Source organism: Lonchura striata, chromosome 7, assembly GCF_046129695.1.
Source record: "Lonchura striata isolate bLonStr1 chromosome 7, bLonStr1.mat, whole genome shotgun sequence".
NCBI classification, from domain to species: domain Eukaryota; kingdom Metazoa; phylum Chordata; class Aves; order Passeriformes; family Estrildidae; genus Lonchura; species Lonchura striata.
In genome coordinates, this window is record NC_134609.1 from 35,290,748 (window position 1) to 35,309,902 (window position 19,155).

Here is a 19,155-nt window from a genome sequence, read left to right on the forward strand (position 1 = left end):
TCAGAGATCAAGCAGAGGCTTCCGCAGATCTCTGCAGACCACGGATAAAGAACAGCAACACGCGCCCAAGTGTCTGAAGAACTCGGCAAGGCAGCCGACACACGCCACAGGAAGACCCAGAACCACTCAAGTTGTTTAATTCTCAGTTTAAAGCCCCGATGTAACACAACGACGGCTCTGTATTTTCGTGCTCAGATGCGTTCCCGTGCCAAGAACGCGGACAGCTTCAGTCACCACCGGAGGGACCAGCCGCGCCCAGCCCGGCGCTCCCGAGCACCCGGCAGAACCAGAGCTCGCCCCGCGCTCGCCGGGCCGCTGCCAAGCCTCACTTCTGCTGTCAGCTCCTCGCTCCGCCTCCCCCAGCGGCGGGAACCGAGCCACGAGAGGGGCCCGCCGAGCCCGGTGGCGGCCCCGCCCCCGAGCGCGGGGCCGGGCCGGCGGGCGGCGCGGCCGGCGCTGCGGTCCCGCCCGCTCCGCCGGCGCCTGCGCGGCAACGGCGGCCGGGGCCTGTCACCGCGCCCGGGGCCGCTCACGCTGCTCGCGCCCCGGCCGTGGCCGGCGAGCGCCTGCGGTGGGCGGGCTGCGCAGGGGAGCGCGGCGCTTCGCTTCGCTACCGCCGGTGAGTCCCGCCGGGCCTTGGCGGAGCCGGGCGCTGCCGCCCTCGGGCCGCGGCGGGGCGGACGGGAAAGTGGCCGGGGCCGCGCTCGGGCCGCGGAGCGCCGCGGCGGGAGGCGGCCGCGGGAGCGGGCCGGGCCGGGCCGGGCGGCGGCGCCGCGGGCAGGTGCGGCCCGGGACGGCTGGGACCGGGCCGGGCGGCGCCGCTGAGCGGCCCGGGGCACGGAGGGGTCCGGCCGCCGCCGCTCTCCGCACCTCAGCGCGGCGGGCCCGGGGGCCGAACCCCGCCGAGAGAGCGCCGGCGAGCGCCGCGGCGGGCGGGGTCCCTCACGGGGCGCGGCCCGGGCGCGCCGGCGCTCCCCGGGCGGCCGCAGCCCGCGCGGAGCGGCCGGCGCTCCCCGCGGCGCTCCCCGGGCCGCGCCGCCCGGCCGCGCCCGGCGGCCGACGGCGAGAGCTGGCTCCCCTGACCCGCACAGGGGTGAAAGAGTGCCGCGGTTGGAGATCAAAGTACAGAACTTTGGCTACTGACTCTTAAATGGTACAAAACAAAACAATCCCACCTTCTGTGGAAATACATCCGTAGTTCAACAGAATGAACTTTTTGTTTTCCCTACTGGAGATGGAGATAAGCCTTGACCATAGGAATCTTAGAGAGCTATAATCATACATCTTTTCTGATTTCTTGTGTTGCAGGTTGAAGCAAGTCACTGCTACAGATGTGTGACGTGTGCTGTTGCGTAGCTATGTCTTAACTGAAGACGTCATCGTTTCGATGTCCCCTTCCGAATGTGGTAGGATATAGCTAGGGAAATATTAGATCATGCCTCACCTCGTGAGATAGGTAAACAAAATGCAGTATGTTTTAAGCTGTTTGGCTGTTTCGGTTCGGTGTTGCTTTTGGAGTTTTTTTATGCAATCACAAAAATAAGTGTCTTGTTTATTGCATTTTGAAAAATAGTTTATCCAGTTGTGCTGGCAAGAATTCTGCCCTTTGGTGTACATAATGCTTAGATGTTAAGTGTTGGCTTCTTCTGTGAGCAGTTTGGGATTTAGGCAGTTTTATACATGCTATGACCCTGCAGAATGTCTTCTAAATAATGGTCGCAGATGAAAATTTATAGTAATTTCACATTAGATTACAATGACTTTTAAATTGCTCTGAAAATACAGAGACGCTTACTATCATGGAAATGTGGTATAAGTAGAAATGAAAACATTGTCACCGACTTTTGTATGCGCTACTGCAAATGAAAGAGAAGGGCAGCTTTGAATCCTTTTCCGAAAAGGTACAGAGTTTGTCAACACAAATACTGATAATTGGAACTTAGGGATTAGGGGTGTGGACTTGCTTGGGGAAGTTGATGTATATGGCCTCCTGCTACTTCAGAGTTAACTGAAGCTGTAGCTGGTGTTGATTGCAGTGCAAGGCTGGGGACTTGAGTTTCAGCTGTTTATTTTCTTTTAAATTGTGAGTTCAGTTGGTTCCCGGTTGTTTAAATGTAGTGACTGACACAGCATATTGTACTTTGTATTGCATAACTGGATTGATCAGAGCTGACCACTTTGTTCCAAGCTATGAGTCAAGTGTTGTTTTTGGTGATGATCTTGAGGCCATGCACAGTGCTTGCTGGAGTCATGGAACTCCTCAAGTAAAGAACATAGCCTGTACTGTCCCTTTGGAAGATATTTGAAGTCGTTTCCGCTGGCTGGAATTGGCTGCAACTGCAAGTTTGTATAAATTTGGATTGGGGATTAAAGAAGTTTTATGAATAATGATATTTTAAGCTTTTGAAACAAAGTTATGCAAAACCAGTGACCTGCACATCTTAAAAGTTATATCTGAAATGGGAAAGAAAGCATTTTACTGCAGAATTAATGCAAATCTTGTCCAAGAAAGCAAATCACGCTCTTAAAAATTGTTCAGGGTTTTAGTGCATAGAGGAAAATGAGCTCATGGATTACATGCTGTACTAGAAAGTAATGTAAATGTTGGGGACAATACTGAAAAAATGCACATTTTCCTTTTTTTCTTAACAGCTACGCAGAAGGAATATTCTAGAAAAGTGAAGTTGGAAGATCTCTGATAAAAAGAAGTGTAAACATGTTGTGCTGGGGCAATGCATCTTTTGGACAGCTTGGACTGGGTGGAATTGATGAAGAGATTGTTTTAGAACCCAGAAAAAGTGACTTTTTCCTAAATAAAAGGGTCAGAGATGTAGGATGTGGACTGAGACATACTGTTTTTGTCCTGGATGATGGGACAGTTTATACATGTGGATGCAATGATCTGGGACAACTAGGGCATGAAAAGGCCAGGAAAAGACCCGGTAAGTTTAGAAATGATGAGTTGTGGGGATTCTGTGTGGTGGTGGGTGTGGCTTTCATTTTGTTGTGCTTTTTCCAAGCCAAGATTGCTAGTGTCTGTGCATGGGCAAATCCATGCACAGCAGTTCTTCCAAGAATGCACATCTTTTTAACTGGAAAATCATTGCTTGGCTGGGATGGGTTCTTGTTTCAGTTGGAAACAAACAGCTATGAAACATGGCAGTCCCCCCATATTTTTGCATGGTGTGCAGCTGGACACTGCCAGTAGTTTTTATTTCAAGCATGGTTGTGGGAGACTCAGTGACTGTTTTTACTCTTGAGGGGGGCTGACCTGCTGCAATAGGTGTTGTTGGTATTGTACTTCATGTATGGGTTTGGCTGTCGGAGTATGGTGGAAATGAGTATTTGGCATATCACAGCAGAGAAACGCGCAGTTTTTAGTTGTCTAATACATGATGTACAGCAGGTCTGATTAAATCAATGTTCTCTTTTTGTAAGAACTAAAAATAAAGCTTTTGATAAAAGACTTATCAGCATATGCAGTGGTACAGGGAGAGGACGTGGAAAAGCCTAAAGGATGCTGTGTAACACTTCTTTGGGCTTTTTTTCTTCCCACCTATGTTCTGTGTGTGTCTCTGCTCCCTCCTAGTGCAGTTCTGGAGCAGAAGTGGGTAAACATCTTGCAGGGACTGCAGAGGAGTGTGCACATGGGCTCCCATCAGAGCTTGCATGTGAGTCATAGCTGGTGCTGAGAGCCAGGAACAGTGCTGCTCACTCTGCTCAGAGCACAGCGTAGCAAACTGGAAAGGCTTACTGAGGCTTGGTTCTAATCACTCCTAGAGCAATTTCACAACTTGCTTGGCTCAATATTTGCTACAAATTTTTCAAATGGAAATGAGGTGTCATGGGGTATTTTAGTAGATCTCTTTTACACAGAGTTTCAGTTTTGGTTCCAATTACAGATTTTCTTGATTTTTTTCTTTTTAAACTAATGAAGACTTCTCTTGGGAAACAGTATGTGGATATTAAAACTGATAAACTTTATTCCTGTGCAAACATCTGCTTCATGAACATGAAGAGAAACTCAGCATGTCAAACTTATTCTGACTACTTGTCGCCCAGTTAGAAAATTTTGCTGAATTGTCTTCTAGTCTAAAGGTTACAATGAAAATACCTCACTTTTAATTTGTGTGACTTTCATATGTAATGGACCTGCTCTATTTTTTTTTAACATGCTCAGACACATGAGGACTGTAATGTCCTCCCTAATCTTCCTTTCACCCAGAGGTTACTGATTACACTGCTGAGTGTTGTATGAAGTCAGAGCATTGGGATGACTTCAGTCGCACAGCCCAAAGAAGCTTGGTATCTTTATAGATGGGTGGATGCTCTTTTTAAATGTGTTTCTGCTAACTGAAGATAATTTTGTTGCTGACTGTACCTTTCTTCTTTCCTCCTTCTAGAGCTCTACTTGCCGTAGGGACTGCATGGCTGTTCCTTAATCCATTGTAGGCAGTCAGGCTGGCTGGTTCAGCAGCTGGGGCAGATTGCCTGAGCTAATCTGTGTGCTGTTGCCGAGCTGGAGAGTGCTTCCATGAACCTCTCCCACTGGCAGAGCTGTGGGAGGTCCTGATGGGTGAATTGGGGTGGTAACCTCTTTACTCAGACCAGCTGGATGTCATAAAAAGAACTTGTATCTGCTGCCTGTGTTAGTTTATTTTGGAAGCTGAGTGCCTGTCATGCTGCAGATAATGTGAGCTACTGTTGTGAAGCTGACTGGGGCCGGGCTAGGCTGTGTTTAGAGTGCCTGTAACGTTGACAATACACAGGCTTTTTCAGGGGTGAGCCATTCTTAGGCTGGAATAGAATTTGTGTTTGAAAACTGGGGGTAAAATGTCCAAGCAGTCCCTTATTTAAGGGAATTATGAAAAATTCTGGCCTTAATGACAGGCCCTGATGCTATTTCTCTGCTTTGCTTATTGCTGAAATTGATATGTTATTCTTATCACAAATTATAAGCCCAAAACCAAGTTTTGAGTGTTTCCAAATGGTGCAGGCTACTGGGAAAAAATCAGAGATCTTTTAGTGTGTGCTTTTCAGAGGCATGCACTGTATGTCTAGAAAAATTACTCTTTAGGGTCTGTTTCTACAGTATTTTGCATTATAAAGAAGTCATTGTATAGATCACTGCAAAATCAGTAGCTTTAGTCTGTAATTTGCCCTGCCTTGTTTTGCAGGCTCTTTTTTAAATAATGAATAGATGAATTTAATTTGCTGTGGTGGAATGTTTTCCTCTTACATAATGTCTACACGTGTAGTCATTGGACAGTAATCTATTTGACCTTACTGTTGAGTTTCTGCACTCATTTTCAGATGGCACATTTAGACGGGGCTGTTAGATTCAAGCTGCAGGTTTCATGCACTTCTGTGTATTGCTCCAGAAACAGTCATTATTTGGTTACTTCAGGGTGCCAAATTTAACTCACTTCTTCTAGATTTGCATGTTTATAATTTTAAATAAAGGGTGCTTGAGCAGAACTTATGGGCTCAGTTAATGTCTTAGTACTGTGTAAACTGTTTGGAACAAGTCTGGCTTGTTAGTAGCTTTTTTCTTTTAACCAACTAATTTTATTTATTCCTTTTTTCAGAGCATGTTGGTGCACTGGATGCCCAAAATATTGTAGCTGTGTCATGTGGAGAAGCCCACACTCTTGCATTAAATGACAAAGGTCAGGTATATGCTTGGGGTCTGGCTACTGATGGACAGCTTGGCTTGCCAGGAACAGAGGAATGCGTCAGAGTGCCCAGGTTAAAAATAGTGCATAATAAGTTGCCTTTTTTTTTTTTTTTAATAATGTATTTAAATCACATTGATTAAGCTATTCTGTTGTTACAGGTATATATAAATATAAATAATAACAATTTCCATATAAATATAGAAAATGTATATTTGCTATGATACTTGAATGCTGTGTGTAGACAGTTTCCTTTCTCAGAAAGTCTTGTGAGAAATGTGTTACAGGCGTGTTTGGTTTGGTTTGTTACTTTTTGGGATGCTTTTGTTTGTTGGTTTTTTTAATAGTCCTCCACTAACAATGAGAGTTACACTGGAAAAGTAGGATGGGTATTTCACAAGTATGAATGCCATTTAAGAGAAGTTAAAGAGAAGTAGTGTTAAACTTCCCATTAGAAGAAGGTACATTTGCTGCCCTATCTTTGTACTTCAGTTTTCACCCCAAAGCTTTTTTAGCTGTGATTGAATAATACACCTTTTAGTTAAAAAAAAAAAAAAAAAAAATCACGTTGGCCAGGGTCACAGGCTTGTTTTCAGAATGCCATAAGCATTCCAGCTACCTGAAGTCCACACACAAAAGTAACAATTCCTTGGAACCTTAGTAATTCGTGACTATAATATTAAAAATATTATATCTGCACCAAATTTAAAAGCCCACAGGCTTTTTTTCTTTCTTTCTCATCAGAAGTTGAAAGCATTATTAATTTTAGTGCACGTGCTTTTATTTGCAACTTCTTTATAATACTGTGCAATATGTATTATGTCTGTAAACTGAAGTTTTAGAAACTAGAAAGTAAGAATTAATTTCTTCTTGTATTCTGTATTCATTCCTCCATTCAGCTGTGTGAGATTGCCTTCCCAGCACATGAACCTCCCTAATTCTTCATTATGGACTTTTACAGACTTTATTTATTTGAAAATAAGACAGAACCTGACCATAAAAGGTTTAGGAATGAAGCAGTTTTGACTTCATATTTTACTAAATAACATCTAATTGAAGCTGGGATGTTTAATATACTTTGGTGGAAAGGATACACATTTTGTATATTATCCTTTATTTCATACCATGATCTGGTAGCTTAATTCTTTCTCTGTTTTCTTACTCCAATAGAAATATTAAAAGTTTATCAGAGATCCAGATTGTTCAAGTTGCTTGTGGTTATTATCACTCACTAGCACTTTCAAAAGGTAAGCCAAATTCTGCTGAAGTTTTGTGCACTTTCTTACCAGGGAGTTCAGAATTTTTCAAATTTTTTTTTTTTTTAAAGAAAATGTGTTTATTAAACTTGCTACCACATAGCATAGATGGTTGGGGCTGTGTGATTTAATGATGGAAGCTTGAATTTGGAAAACAAACGTACAAACGGATGTTGAGTTGTGCTTTCATTTCTTCTGGGTGTGTGTGTGGTTTTTTTTAAAATTTCATCATCTGGCTTTCATGTAACTTCCTTTGTATTTTGTTTCTTTTTCTTGGTCCCAAATCTTTCTCATTCTGCTGCCACGCTGCTCTGTCCCTGGTAGTTTTAACCTGTAACCTCAAGTTACTGAGGCTGGCAGGAGTGACTTCCTTGTGTGCTTTATTATGGTAAAGCCTATGGTCTTTTGGTGCTTCCATAGTTAAAATGCCATGTCACATATAAGCCACCTTTTGAAAGTTTAAATACCTGTCTTCAAATTTCTGCTGGGCCTGTGAGCACATACTCAGTTGGCTTCACTTGTGTGTCTGGTCAGTGCAGCTCTCCAGAAACAGAAATGAATTTAAATTTGCTTGTTGCTTTTCTCATCACGAAATATGAGAGTTGTGGCCAAAGCTTCCACTTGGAAAAAGTGGATGCTGAAAAAGGTTAATGGAAACTTCCCAACTCAGAAGAAAATTTCAGAAAGTTTGTAGTTTGTCAGTGTTTCTTAATAATGTGTGTTTAAAATATGAATCAAATAACTCTGGGGAGGCAGGTGTTCGTTATATGCTGAATGATTTTTTTTTCCCCTCTGAGTGCACTAGTTTATGCTGATTATGTGTGCCTGGATTCTGTATGTGACTCTTCATGGGCTCATATTGAGCATTTCCTGTGTCATTATGTATTCCAAGGTGTAATTATCATTATAACCCAAGGAATTGCCTTTGTTTCAGGGCAGGCAGGCATAACTTTAGGAGTAACCCTTTGCCTGAGTTGAGATCTAGAGCAGAAAGCAGCGAGTAGCAGAATTGTGTTGTCAAGTGTTCTGTTGGTCAGAGGTGCAAGAATGTCACAGGAATTTGTGATTTAAAATTCACTCAGTGTTTTAAATAGTTACAGGCTTCAAGTACAGCATCACTACTTTATTGCCAGGTCATGGATTTGCATCTCTGTTTCTGTTCTTGATGTGCGCTGTAGGGTTTTCTGAGTTTAGCTGTTAATATAAATAAATAAAATCTGAGAGACCAGTACTCCAGGGGATGGGTTTCATTGTTTCCCCATCTTGATAAAACTGTTATTGGAAAGGTGGAGATGGGAGAGAGATTGGAAGCATTTTGAAGGTAACATTGCTGTTGAAAACATACCACATCAGCACAAATAAATTATTTTGTGTTTGGATGTTGATCTTTAGGATAGTAAGTACCTTGGCAAAACATTGGTTGTTCAAGAGACTATTCTATTTTAGAAGCAGTCTTAACATCAATAGGTCTTTGATTGTCATTCTTTAAAATGTTTTTTTCTTTGTAAATTATCAAATGACATTGTAAACCTTGTGCTTCAGTGATCATGTGATGAAGGCTATTTAAAAATATATGTCTCTTAAATTGTCTGTCAAAATTTAAGTATCTTACCTTAGAAAACCTGAAATGAAGCTTTTGATTGGAAGTAGGAAAATGTTCCATGTCCAGGGTGCAAGTGTAGCAGACATCTGTGCAGTAGTGTTACTTCCCATTGAGCAATGTCTTGCTTTGTAATAACCAAACTCAGTTGATCTAGCACTGTTGAAATAGGAATGTTAAGAGCAGTTTGGAGAGGTTTGAATATGATTTAAATACTTCCAGTCTGATTAAATGCTTGAATTGAATGTCTGCAAATTACACAAGAATGCTTAACTTCAGAAGTCAATAATTTGTATGCGTTTTCAAACTCAAAAATATTTGAAGAATGACATTTGAACTTTTAGCTTTTCTTACAGTGGATAAACATTGTATTATTTAACTATATTAATTGTCTTTCTTGGTTGTTTATTTTTTCCTTCAAACAGGAAGTGAAGTATTTTCCTGGGGTCAAAACAAATATGGCCAGCTGGGCTTAGGTTATGAGTATAAAAAACAAACCTCACCACAAATGATTAAATCTCTGCTGGGAATCCCTTTTGCACAGATTGCAGCAGGAGGAGCTCATAGTTTTGTATTGACTCTTTCTGGAGCCATCTTTGGATGGGGACGCAACAAATTTGGGCAGCTGGGTCTTAATGATGATAATGGTAAGTAAGCATTGCTTCAGGAGAGTTTGATGCTGAAGGGTTTGGGTTGTGAATCTGAAGAGAGCAGTGTTCCTAGGAAAGGAGCAGACACGACAAACCTTGTTCCTTGCTGTCACAATGTGCCAATGCCACATGAGATGGCATGAAGAAGGCACAGAGGTGTTTTCCTCAGCTGTTTTGTAATAAGAATGCTGGCAGTGTTATGTTGAAGTTCTTGGCTGTTTCACTTGTATTCTTTCCCTGTTCAACATCTTCCTGTGATTTAATGGGTTTGAATTAACATACTGTAGTATGCAGTAGTTACAGTTTGAACTGAATTTTATGTGGATGAAACTGTGTGGCAAAAGCAGTAATCTGTCAAAATTAATTGATTTCCTTTAGTCACATTTAAGCCATCTTCATTTTTTACTGCCATTTACTTTTACATGCTTCTCATGCCGCTTTTGATAATTATTCACAATTTTTGGCTAACCATTTCCAAAATTTCCTCTGCTAGGTGGATGGCGCTTGGTGATTTTTAGCAAATTGTTAGATAAGAAAAAACCTGATTTTTTGTTGGTTGTATTGTGTTGTATGTGCAGTATGTGCTCACAGGGTTCCAGGGTAGCAGTGTTTGCTGTCAGGGTCCTGTAGTTCACAGTTTAGTAGTGGATAATATATAGTTGGTTTCATGAGTTCAGATTTTCTTACTGGTTCATTGATGTCAGCACCATTTAAAATAGGAGAAATGGGTTGTAAATAAAATACTCATCTGAATGTGTTAAAAATTGTTATGTAATTCATGTAATAAGAAAATTACAATTATTTTTCAGAAATCACAGGAGACTTCAGTTGCTTCTACGTATTCTTTGGAATGTGTGTAACCCCAGGTTTTCATGTAGTATCACTTGTCAATAAAATTCCTTTTAAAAGTCTTCGTAGGGTTTCTTGCAGACATGTTAGCAGGCCTGACAGGTTTTAAGACGTTAGCAGTAACATTTTAAAAAATTGCCTTTGTGCAGAGTTGACAAAGTTGACTTGTCCTAGTGATGGAGGGAAGTTATGTTTGCTTCCTGTTTGTTCAATGCTCCATTCTGTTATGCAATTAGTAACATTAAAATGTGTGTAGAAATACACTTTCCAAAGAAGCCAAGCTGATACTGATGCCAAAATGATTTTTTGCCTTGTCTTTTATACACCTCTTATGTATCCTCATTATTTTTAGCATGCATCCTTGTAATTCCTTAAGTCTGATACCTTAGCATAGTCCTGGTATTCTCTTAGGCCAGGAGAACAAACATCCTAAAGGCCTCATAGCAAGAGGCTGGAAAACCCTACTGTATCCTGGGAAACCAAGGTTCCCTCTAGAACATGTGCTGTAAAGTAGAGATCTGGCTCATCCAGGGGGGTATTCCACAGATGGGGAAATATCAGGCCATTCATCCAGGTCTCCCACTGGGGCATCCCTGTGAGATATGCTAATTTATAAGATCTGTAAATGGCATATGTGATCTGCTGTGTGTGTGCATTGTGGCACATTCCACCTTGGCAAAGTGGTGCACCAAGAAGGATCCTTACTGAAACACCGAGGTAGAAACCCTTATCCCTGAGCTGTATGTGGCCCTCAAGTTTTAGGACCAAGGAAAAGGCATCAATACCAAATTACAGGAATATTTTAAAAACACGAAACACATAAACAATTAAAAACAATGGTAATTTCTTTTCTTATGGTGAGTGCCAGGTCTAATGTTCCATACTTAGCAGTCTGTGTGCTGACACATGATCCTGTGCTAGTGAAAATGAGAGCATGGGCAACAAACGTTTTCAGTGTAGTAGTCCCTTTTTTCTTCTATAGTAACACTTCCATCTCCAAGATCCATAAACTAAGTCATGGTGATTGTGTTAGGCTAACAAATTTAAACTTCTTGCTTGACTAGAACCAAATTAGAATAAATGAGCAAAACTATTTGGGTCTTGATTTTTATTGTCAAAGTAAGTGACCTTTCTCTATTAAACCTTTCAGACAGGTATGTTCCTACACTGCTGAAGTCCCTGAGAAGTCAGAAAGTTGTTCATATATGTTGCGGAGAAGATCATACTGCTGCCCTTACGAAGGTACAGAACTTAAAGATATGTTCATGCTCCAATTTTTTTATGTTTCCAGGAGAAGATGCTATCTGAACAGGAAATAATAAATTCTGAATAAAATTTCTTCTAAATTTATGGGATTAAGTTGAGGAAAGATTGGAAGAATGGTTAAATATTTGAAAAAAAATTACCAAATACAAGAAATCTTGCATTCTAAATGGTTATTTTCCTTTTTCACGCATAGACATTAACTTCAAACTTACTTTAAAGCTGATGGGCTCGGTTGAGATACTGTATGTACTGTGAATGTTTGTAGAGATTGCCACCTGTGTGTATGGCTCCATTGTCCCCTGCAGAGCCAGGGGCTGATAAACCTTTTGCCTACACAGTAGGTAGTGCTGTGTATATGTGTGTGAGCATTCTCCAAGTCCTTCTGAAGTTCAGAAGAACTTGGCACTGTTTGCTATCCTGACTCAGTGACTGAGGCTGTTGGGTTTTCTCAGTGGATACTGCAGTTTTGGTGATATTTCCAGCTGAGGGCCTGGCTGATGCAGAGTAGAGTTGAAAGATACATTCACAATTTTAAAGCATCTGAAAATGGCAAGTTTCAAAGTTGTTGTGAGGTAAGGTGTATAACTTCTGGAAATATTTCTGGTTTAAACATTGAAGGTGTTGGTTAATTTCTTGATTAATCAAAACTCTTAAATTACTTGCCTTACAACAGTGTTGAAATTTCTAGTTTCTTATGCTTTCAAATAATGAGGCTGTTTCAGTCATTCTGTGTATCATCTGCTGAACAGGGCAGCTTCCTGTTTGCTTATCACGTCAAAATTTCTATTCAGAGATTCAAGGTCAAAGTATACTTTTTAATAGTGTGAGTCTGTATATGGGTGAAGTTCATCAAGAAAACTGGAAAAATGAGGATTAGGATCTATAAATGACACAAGTTAATGGCAGGACTGTTGTATGATAATAAGGAAATTAGACAAGTGTAATTTAACACAAGGTAGTATTTCATAGCTGTGCCATGTTTTCATAACTCCAATAAACTTGTGACTCCTCTGTGTCTCAGGACCCTGTTGTGCTCTGTGTATTTTCTGTCCTTTCCCTGCAATGCCAATGTCGTCAGGATTTATTAAACGCCTGTTTCTGTGAAATTTATTGTTCTGGGATACACAATCATCTTAATGTAAAAAATGTATTTGTTTAGGAAGGTGGAGTTTTTACCTTTGGAGCTGGAGGCTATGGTCAGTTGGGTCATAACTCTACCAGCCATGAGATAAATCCAAGGAAAGTTTTCGAGCTTATGGGAAGCGTTGTCACGCAAATCACCTGTGGCAGGTAAGGTCTACTCTGTGCTAACCCTGTGAATCTTACACGTAACTTGTTTTGTATAAAACTTTATATCTATTGCAATGCCAAGTGGGGGTTTTTGTACCCTTCGTGGTCAGGGAAGACAAAATGACCACTAACAAAAGATATTTAGTGATGTTTTGGGGATTCTAAAAGCATTCACAAGAAGAGCTAAAGGAAGTTGTATATTTGAGAGGCTGTGATTTTCTAAACTGGCAGTGTGAACAATAGTGCGAGGTGTTGAAAGAATTTGTTGCTGTGACTTCATTTCCTATCGAAGAACAAGTGTGTTTGGGAAAGTACAAAATAGTTTACACAAATTCCCAGCTGGTTCTTCACAGGCCTGTGCCAGGAGAGGGGGCATCTGGAGTTGAACAGGATGGGAAGGGAAAGGAGGTGCAGGCAGTCTCTAGACATTCACTTCTCATATGCTCTAAAAGCCAGACAGGGGCTGAGCACTGGCAGCTCCATTCTGGGAACCTTTCCATAAAAAAGGAGGATTGCCTATTGGAGTGTAAATTGAATATTGTCAGTGGCTGGGCATTGCAGGAGGGCAGAGGAGCGTTGGGTATGGCTGGACTTTCACACAATGCTTAGCACAAGTCCTGGCCAGGCCTGCACAAAGCTCCTTCCAGTGCTTAGGTCTGTGTTACTGAATTCTCTTTGCCCTAGGCAGCACACCACTGCATTCGTCCCTTCTTCTGGAAGAATTTACTCTTTTGGACTGGGAGGCAATGGACAGTTGGGTACAGGGACCACCAGTAACAGGAAAAGTCCCTTCACAGTGAAAGGAAGCTGGATTCCCTTTAGTACTCAGTGCCCAATGAGCACAGGTAAGCACCAGCTGATGTATTTACTGCTTGGTTGCCTGTTCCTTTATGGTGGCTTAAAATTCTTGAGATTTGAACTGATGATGGGCTGTAATAACTTTTTCCAAACAGTTTGATTCCCCTGCTGTAGGAATTACATGCCTGTGGCTTGTGGGTGAGGGTCTCTGGTAACACTAGCCCTAGAACTTTCTTCAGGGAAAGGTAGTCTTTACCACTGTATCACTTAACCAGTGTATGAGTGTATTGTATCAAGGTTCTGCCACAGGGGAACCTTTTTGTAACCGACTGTTGGTGGCAGTGTGTGAATAATTTTCAATTTCACATTTTCACAGTGGCCTGTTTTTTATTCCTGTTACAGACAGTGAGGAGTGCTACTGTGTAAAGAGAATCTTCTCTGGTGGGGACCAAAGTTTTGCACACTACTTCTATCCACAGGTAACAAATTAAGTGTAATTTGGCTTGTGAAAGTTGGATTTTAGTTTTTTGAATGTATTTTAAATTATTTTGATGTTGAAGGTGCGTGTTGCACATGTTATGCATGTTTTGATGTTGAGTATTGTAATGTTTGTTGGAGTGGTGTGGAAGCAAAAGACATTGTCATGGTAGCTGCTGGAGGACTTGGATCCAGTTAGGGTGTGTTAGCTGTTAGGAAGCTCTTGAGACTTTTTTGGCATAAGGTTTTTTCTTGATGGATGGATGCACTTCTTTTCATGTCATAAGGGAAGAATTGATTGAATATTTGAGCTCTTTGCTCCTTACCCAGTCCTCCTCATAGCTCCTGACAGCAGCAGCTTTGGTGTCTTCTGCTCTGTAGCCATTTTAAAGTTACCCCAGTGGTAAGGAAACAAATGGAGCTTTTTGCTAAAAATTACTGGTAGTGACATAGTTTTTTAAGTCAGTTTTATCATAGTCTTAATGCTGACATTTTAAAGTAACAAGAATTGATCTGTTTAAATTCTAGTACGTAAAAGAGTCTAGAAGGACTTTACAGTAAAAATGGCAATGTGGAAGTGTGATGGAAAGAAAATGCTATTGGAGGGTGAGTTGGGAGATGAAATAAAAACAAGATGAAGATTCATGGGACTGTTTCCAGTACAGCTCAGCAGATATTAGACCATGGGGATTAAAGAGTTGAGTATGTAAGGTGAAAACTGATTTGGACACAAGGGAAAATGGATTTTAGTGGGGAAGCATGTTTATGAAGAAAAACTGAGTACAAGTCAGACTTGCAGCAGTGCTTTGCGCTCACAGCCTGTTCTGCTTGTACAGAATCAGCAGTTTTTCTAGGATTGACTTGTTGGGTTCTTCTTCTAAATTCTGATAGTTTTAACCATTGCTATATTTGAGAGAAACTTGCTTAGCAGGTGTAAACTGGAAAAATGCTTATAATAGAGACTCAAAACTTGTCTATTAAAGCTTCCTTAATAACTTTATGTACAATTTTCATAATTACTGGAGTAGTTTCTGACTGACTAATTGGGGTGAAAGTGGAGACTGTATATATGCAGTTATTGTGGCTTGTTCTGTACAAAAGGTATTAGCAATAGATGAACTTTGATGCTGCAGAAGTATCCCTTTTAGTACTCTTCAGTTTGGTAATTTGTGTGTAATTCTTCCAAAGTTCTGTGCATACTGTACCCCTGGGGGTTGCGTGTCCCTGCCAGTTAGGATGAACCAGCCAAAAGCAGTTTTCTCAAGTCAGTTTTTGGGCTGCTCCATTCCCTGAGTTGTTTTCTTGGGCTGGACAGAAGGGAAATGGCAAAAGTGTTCCTCAACCCGATGCTGTGGGATGGGATCAGAAGTGCTGATTTTTGGCAGCAGATGGTCATTGTCACACTGAGTCTGCTCATTGTTGTCAGATGGCACCCTCGGGAGGGGTGTTTTCTCTTGATAGTTTTATCTTGTTTTTTGTGCTGTTTGCCATCTCCTTTTGAACCAATGCTCCTATTGAAAACGATGATCTTGCTTCTCCTCCTCTTTACTATTACAGTTCTTAGTGGAATTCATTTCATATGAGCAGCACTTCCAAATGCAGCTCCTCTGATAATGCAGGGTGTGTTCACAGCAGCATGATTCTTTCTCAGAGGAGCCTGATGGAAGTGGGGTGGAAGAACATCTGTCTGAAAAATTGAACAGTTTCCTGTGTGCTCACAGCTTGGCAGGGAGCTAAGTGGCTCCTGGTGGTTGGAGGGGAGATGCTTGCTGCTCACATCTAAAGCTCAGTTAGTGTTCATCGTGGACACAAGCAATGTGTAAGGAGTTGCCATTAAGCTTGGTGTGTGAATTAACACCTAATCGAGATGGTTTTAGTGTATGCTCTGCTTTCCCAGGGAATGCAGAACTGTTAAACAGAGAGCATGAGTCTCACTGCAAGAGTCTGGGTAGGCAAATTGTCAGCTAAGACTGCTCAACCTTAAGCTGATTTTTCCGGAAATCAATTTTTATGTCTGATCCTTTATGCTTTCTTTAAAATTTATTTAGAACATGGTGCCACCAGATGATTTTAGATATCCTGACCTTTTGAAGCAGATCTGGACTGTGAATGAAACGTTTATTCAAAGATTGCTGAGTTTCCCATCTGGAAGACTTCCTGTAGAGATAGCTAAGTAAGTGATGTAAGGGAAAGCAGTAGTCTCTGGTGATTCTGCTTCTGAATTGAGCATTAATGGGGCTTTGGGCATACATAGCAGAGCTATTTGTAATTACTGATTTTATGACGTGCAGAGCTTGTGCTTGCTAAGTAGTTTAGATCCTTCAGACTGTGTCATCTCTGCTCCAGTTTAGATGACTATACAAGATGAAATTAAGTATCTAATTGCACATTGAAAAACAGCAATACATGTAAAGGAATATGAGAACAACTCAAAGATTATTGCTTCTATTTTAATAAAAGAGTATGCAAAGCAATTGAATTCCAAACTGGCTGTGATTTGAGCTGTCTTAAGTGTTGGGTCTTGAATGGAGGTTTAATCTAGTATTGTTTGGTCACATTTGAGTCAGAGTCCCATCCTTTGCACAATGTAATTCATTAGGGATTAAATACAGGCTTTTTTATTGCAAATGCTAATTTTTAAAAGGAAAACCAAATGTAACTTTTCATGTGACCAATTTCAGTGAAATTGATGGAACGTTCTCCTCTGCTGGGTGCCTGAACGGGAGCTTTTTGGCATTGAGGTAAGTGGATGGGTTTTTAACAAGTGTTCCTGTGGACAGCATTAGTGGTGGCTGCCTTCCTGGTGTCTGTTGTATCAGCTGGGACACCTTCCCGGGGTTTCCTGTCTCATTGGTGCTCTGATACCCTCTGTGGAAACTCCTGCTTCTTTCGTGCCCTGTGTTTTGTCAGCTGCCCCAGTGAGAATGGCTCCAGCCTGTCTTGGCTGCTACCATGTAAGCCAGCAGAGCTCATCACATTTGTCAGCCACAGGTTGTTGGTAATTCAGGGGCGGTTCCTTGCGTGGGCTGGTTTCCATCCAAGTCTTTTTGTGTGATTTTCTTGTGGTTAGAGGAGATTTTTTTCCAATTGTTTCTAAGGTCATACAAAACATGGAAGTCTGATATCATTTAAATCCTTGGTCAGTATGTCTGAAATTCAAGGGGTAAAAGTCTTGAGTTGCTGAGAACACAGGATTCAGTCTTTCTGGTTTTTTTCTTCCTGCAGCAATGATGATCATTACAAAACCAGCGCTAGATTCTCAGGGGTTGACATGAATGCTGCTAGACTACTCTTTCACAAACTCATACAGCCTGAGCATACTCACATATCACAACAGGTTTGTGCTGCATATTTTCTCTACATTTTCCAACCCTGTAAAGAGATTTATTTACTCAATAGTATATTGACTGCAAATGTGTGAAACCATGTTTTGTTGTGACAATTAGGTGACACATCAGCATGTTCTATTTTAATATTTACTGTCACTTTCTAAATGTGTAATAATTTTCACTGAAGCTCTTAATTACTGTTTTCTTGATCAGTTTTCATTTGCATGGGCATTTGTTTAAAATCTCAAGTGTGTTAAAATAAACAGAATTTTCTGATGTGCTGTAGGTGGCAGCTAGTTTGGAAAAGAACCTTATTCCCAAATTGACCAGCTCCTTACCAGATGTTGAAGCTTTGAGGCTGTATCTCACTCTACCAGAATGCCCATTGATGAGTGATGAAAACAATTTCACAACATTAGCTATTCCTTTTGGAGCAGCTCTTCTGAACCTAGAAAAAGCTCCTCTGAAAGTTCTTGGTAAGAAACTGAATTTTTACTGATAAAACTAAGGATCTGCAGGTGAAAATGTACAGAAATTCCATCAGTGAAAACCTGGCCTTGGCAGTACCTGCTGTATTTGTACATCTGTACAATTCTCCAGTGAGAAAGTTAAGGCTTAACATTGCTTGGTGTAAGAAAACACTTATTCTGTTTCTTCAGGGTGGGTTAACAGGCCATCCCTGTGAATTCATCTGGTATTGTAGGTTTTGGACTGATGCCATTTGGGAGGAATCAAACCGTGTAGTTCAGTGTAATTGATATGTGTCTTTGCTCTTTAAAGTGAAAATTATGTGGTCAGACAGCTAACAAGCTCTAAGCAATTTACAGAAGTGTTGCAGAACAGATGTTAAATTGTCTTGGTTGTGACTACAGCACCTGTTCTGAGCTTCTGAGGCAGTTGATCTTTTTTTGCTGGTGCCAAGATGTGGTCTTCAAATATGCAGCTGAGAATAGCTCTGTTTTTTTAACTCTACTTCTTTACACTTTCTTGTTGTGACTTGGCTTAAAGAAATTCAGCTTAAAGAATTGTTTTTGGAATATTTTGCTTTTAATTGGTTTCTTTTTGAGAGGGTACTTTCACTTTCCTCAGTTATGCTTTGCTTTGTAATCTTGCTTTAGTTTTTTCAGTAGTTTTTGGTGAGAGTAAAGAAAAGCAAACTGATAGTTTTTTGCACTGTAGATCCCTTTCCATCATTTTCTATTGCTCTCACTACTGTTTGCTGAAGATTTCAGGTTTTGAGCCATCTTTTTTTGATCAAATGTTACATTATGTCACGGTCTGGATGAACAGACTTCAGGGGCCTTAGATTTGATGTGTAACAATAGTGCATTTGTTGTGCTGCAACTTTTTTTTCACTGTCTGTAGTAACTGATGCTTACGCTTTCTAGCCAAACATGTTTCTTAGTTAAGAGGATAACATAACATACTGTGGCAGTGACAAGTACTAAATTTACATGTTCACCATGTGTTGACAGAAAATTGGTGGTCTGCACTTGAACCTCCCTTGTTCCTCAAGATAGTGGAACTCTACAAGGATGTCGTAGTGCACCTTCTGAAGCTGTGCAAGATGGGCCTTCCACCTTCTGACAGAAGAATACTCACAAATTTCCTACACACAGCCTTCAGAGTTCTGGAAATACTGCACAGAGTATGTTTGTAGCATTTCTGAACAGTTCCTTGGCTGCTTGGCTTTGTCAGCATCTCTGTGCTGAGTAGTTTGTAGAAGCTAAGTTACCGATCAGTTTGAAAGATCAGGATTGCATCTACAGAAATATCTGTAGTTGTTCCATCTGGACCTATGAATCATTTGGATTCTGGATTCCAGTCTGACACGATGATGGAATTAACTATTTTTTGGGAACACAGAGTTACCCAGTCGTTTGCTTCTGTGAGGGTATGGGTTAAAGTGAGAGGGGGGAAGGGGTAACAACTCTGGGATATTTTGCAGATTGTGTATCTGGTGGT

General features: G+C 41.1%; 1 protein-coding gene across 3 annotated transcripts in view; it reads left to right on the plus strand.

The window, feature by feature from the left end:
• Positions 1 to 506: 506 nt before the first annotated feature.
• Positions 507 to 19,155, plus strand: part of HERC4 (HECT and RLD domain containing E3 ubiquitin protein ligase 4) — a 29,549-nt gene continuing 10,900 nt past the window's right edge. For 2 of the 3 annotated variants that reach the window (XM_021529037.3, XM_021529039.3), the window contains exons 1-15: positions 507 to 619; positions 1,309 to 1,406; positions 2,653 to 2,942; positions 5,589 to 5,748; positions 6,846 to 6,922; positions 8,957 to 9,178; positions 11,181 to 11,272; positions 12,456 to 12,586; positions 13,271 to 13,431; positions 13,787 to 13,863; positions 15,910 to 16,034; positions 16,543 to 16,602; positions 17,087 to 17,198; positions 17,477 to 17,666; positions 18,666 to 18,838. In XM_021529037.3, coding sequence (XP_021384712.1) covers positions 2,717 to 2,942; positions 5,589 to 5,748; positions 6,846 to 6,922; positions 8,957 to 9,178; positions 11,181 to 11,272; positions 12,456 to 12,586; positions 13,271 to 13,431; positions 13,787 to 13,863; positions 15,910 to 16,034; positions 16,543 to 16,602; positions 17,087 to 17,198; positions 17,477 to 17,666; positions 18,666 to 18,838 — 1,806 coding nt within the window. In that variant the 5' untranslated portion in view covers positions 507 to 619; positions 1,309 to 1,406; positions 2,653 to 2,716. Of the gene's footprint in view, positions 620 to 1,308; positions 1,457 to 2,652; positions 2,943 to 5,588; positions 5,749 to 6,845; positions 6,923 to 8,956; positions 9,179 to 11,180; positions 11,273 to 12,455; positions 12,587 to 13,270; positions 13,432 to 13,786; positions 13,864 to 15,909; positions 16,035 to 16,542; positions 16,603 to 17,086; positions 17,199 to 17,476; positions 17,667 to 18,665; positions 18,839 to 19,155 lie in introns of all 3 variants that reach the window. The other variant, XM_021529038.3, reaches the window with a different exon arrangement.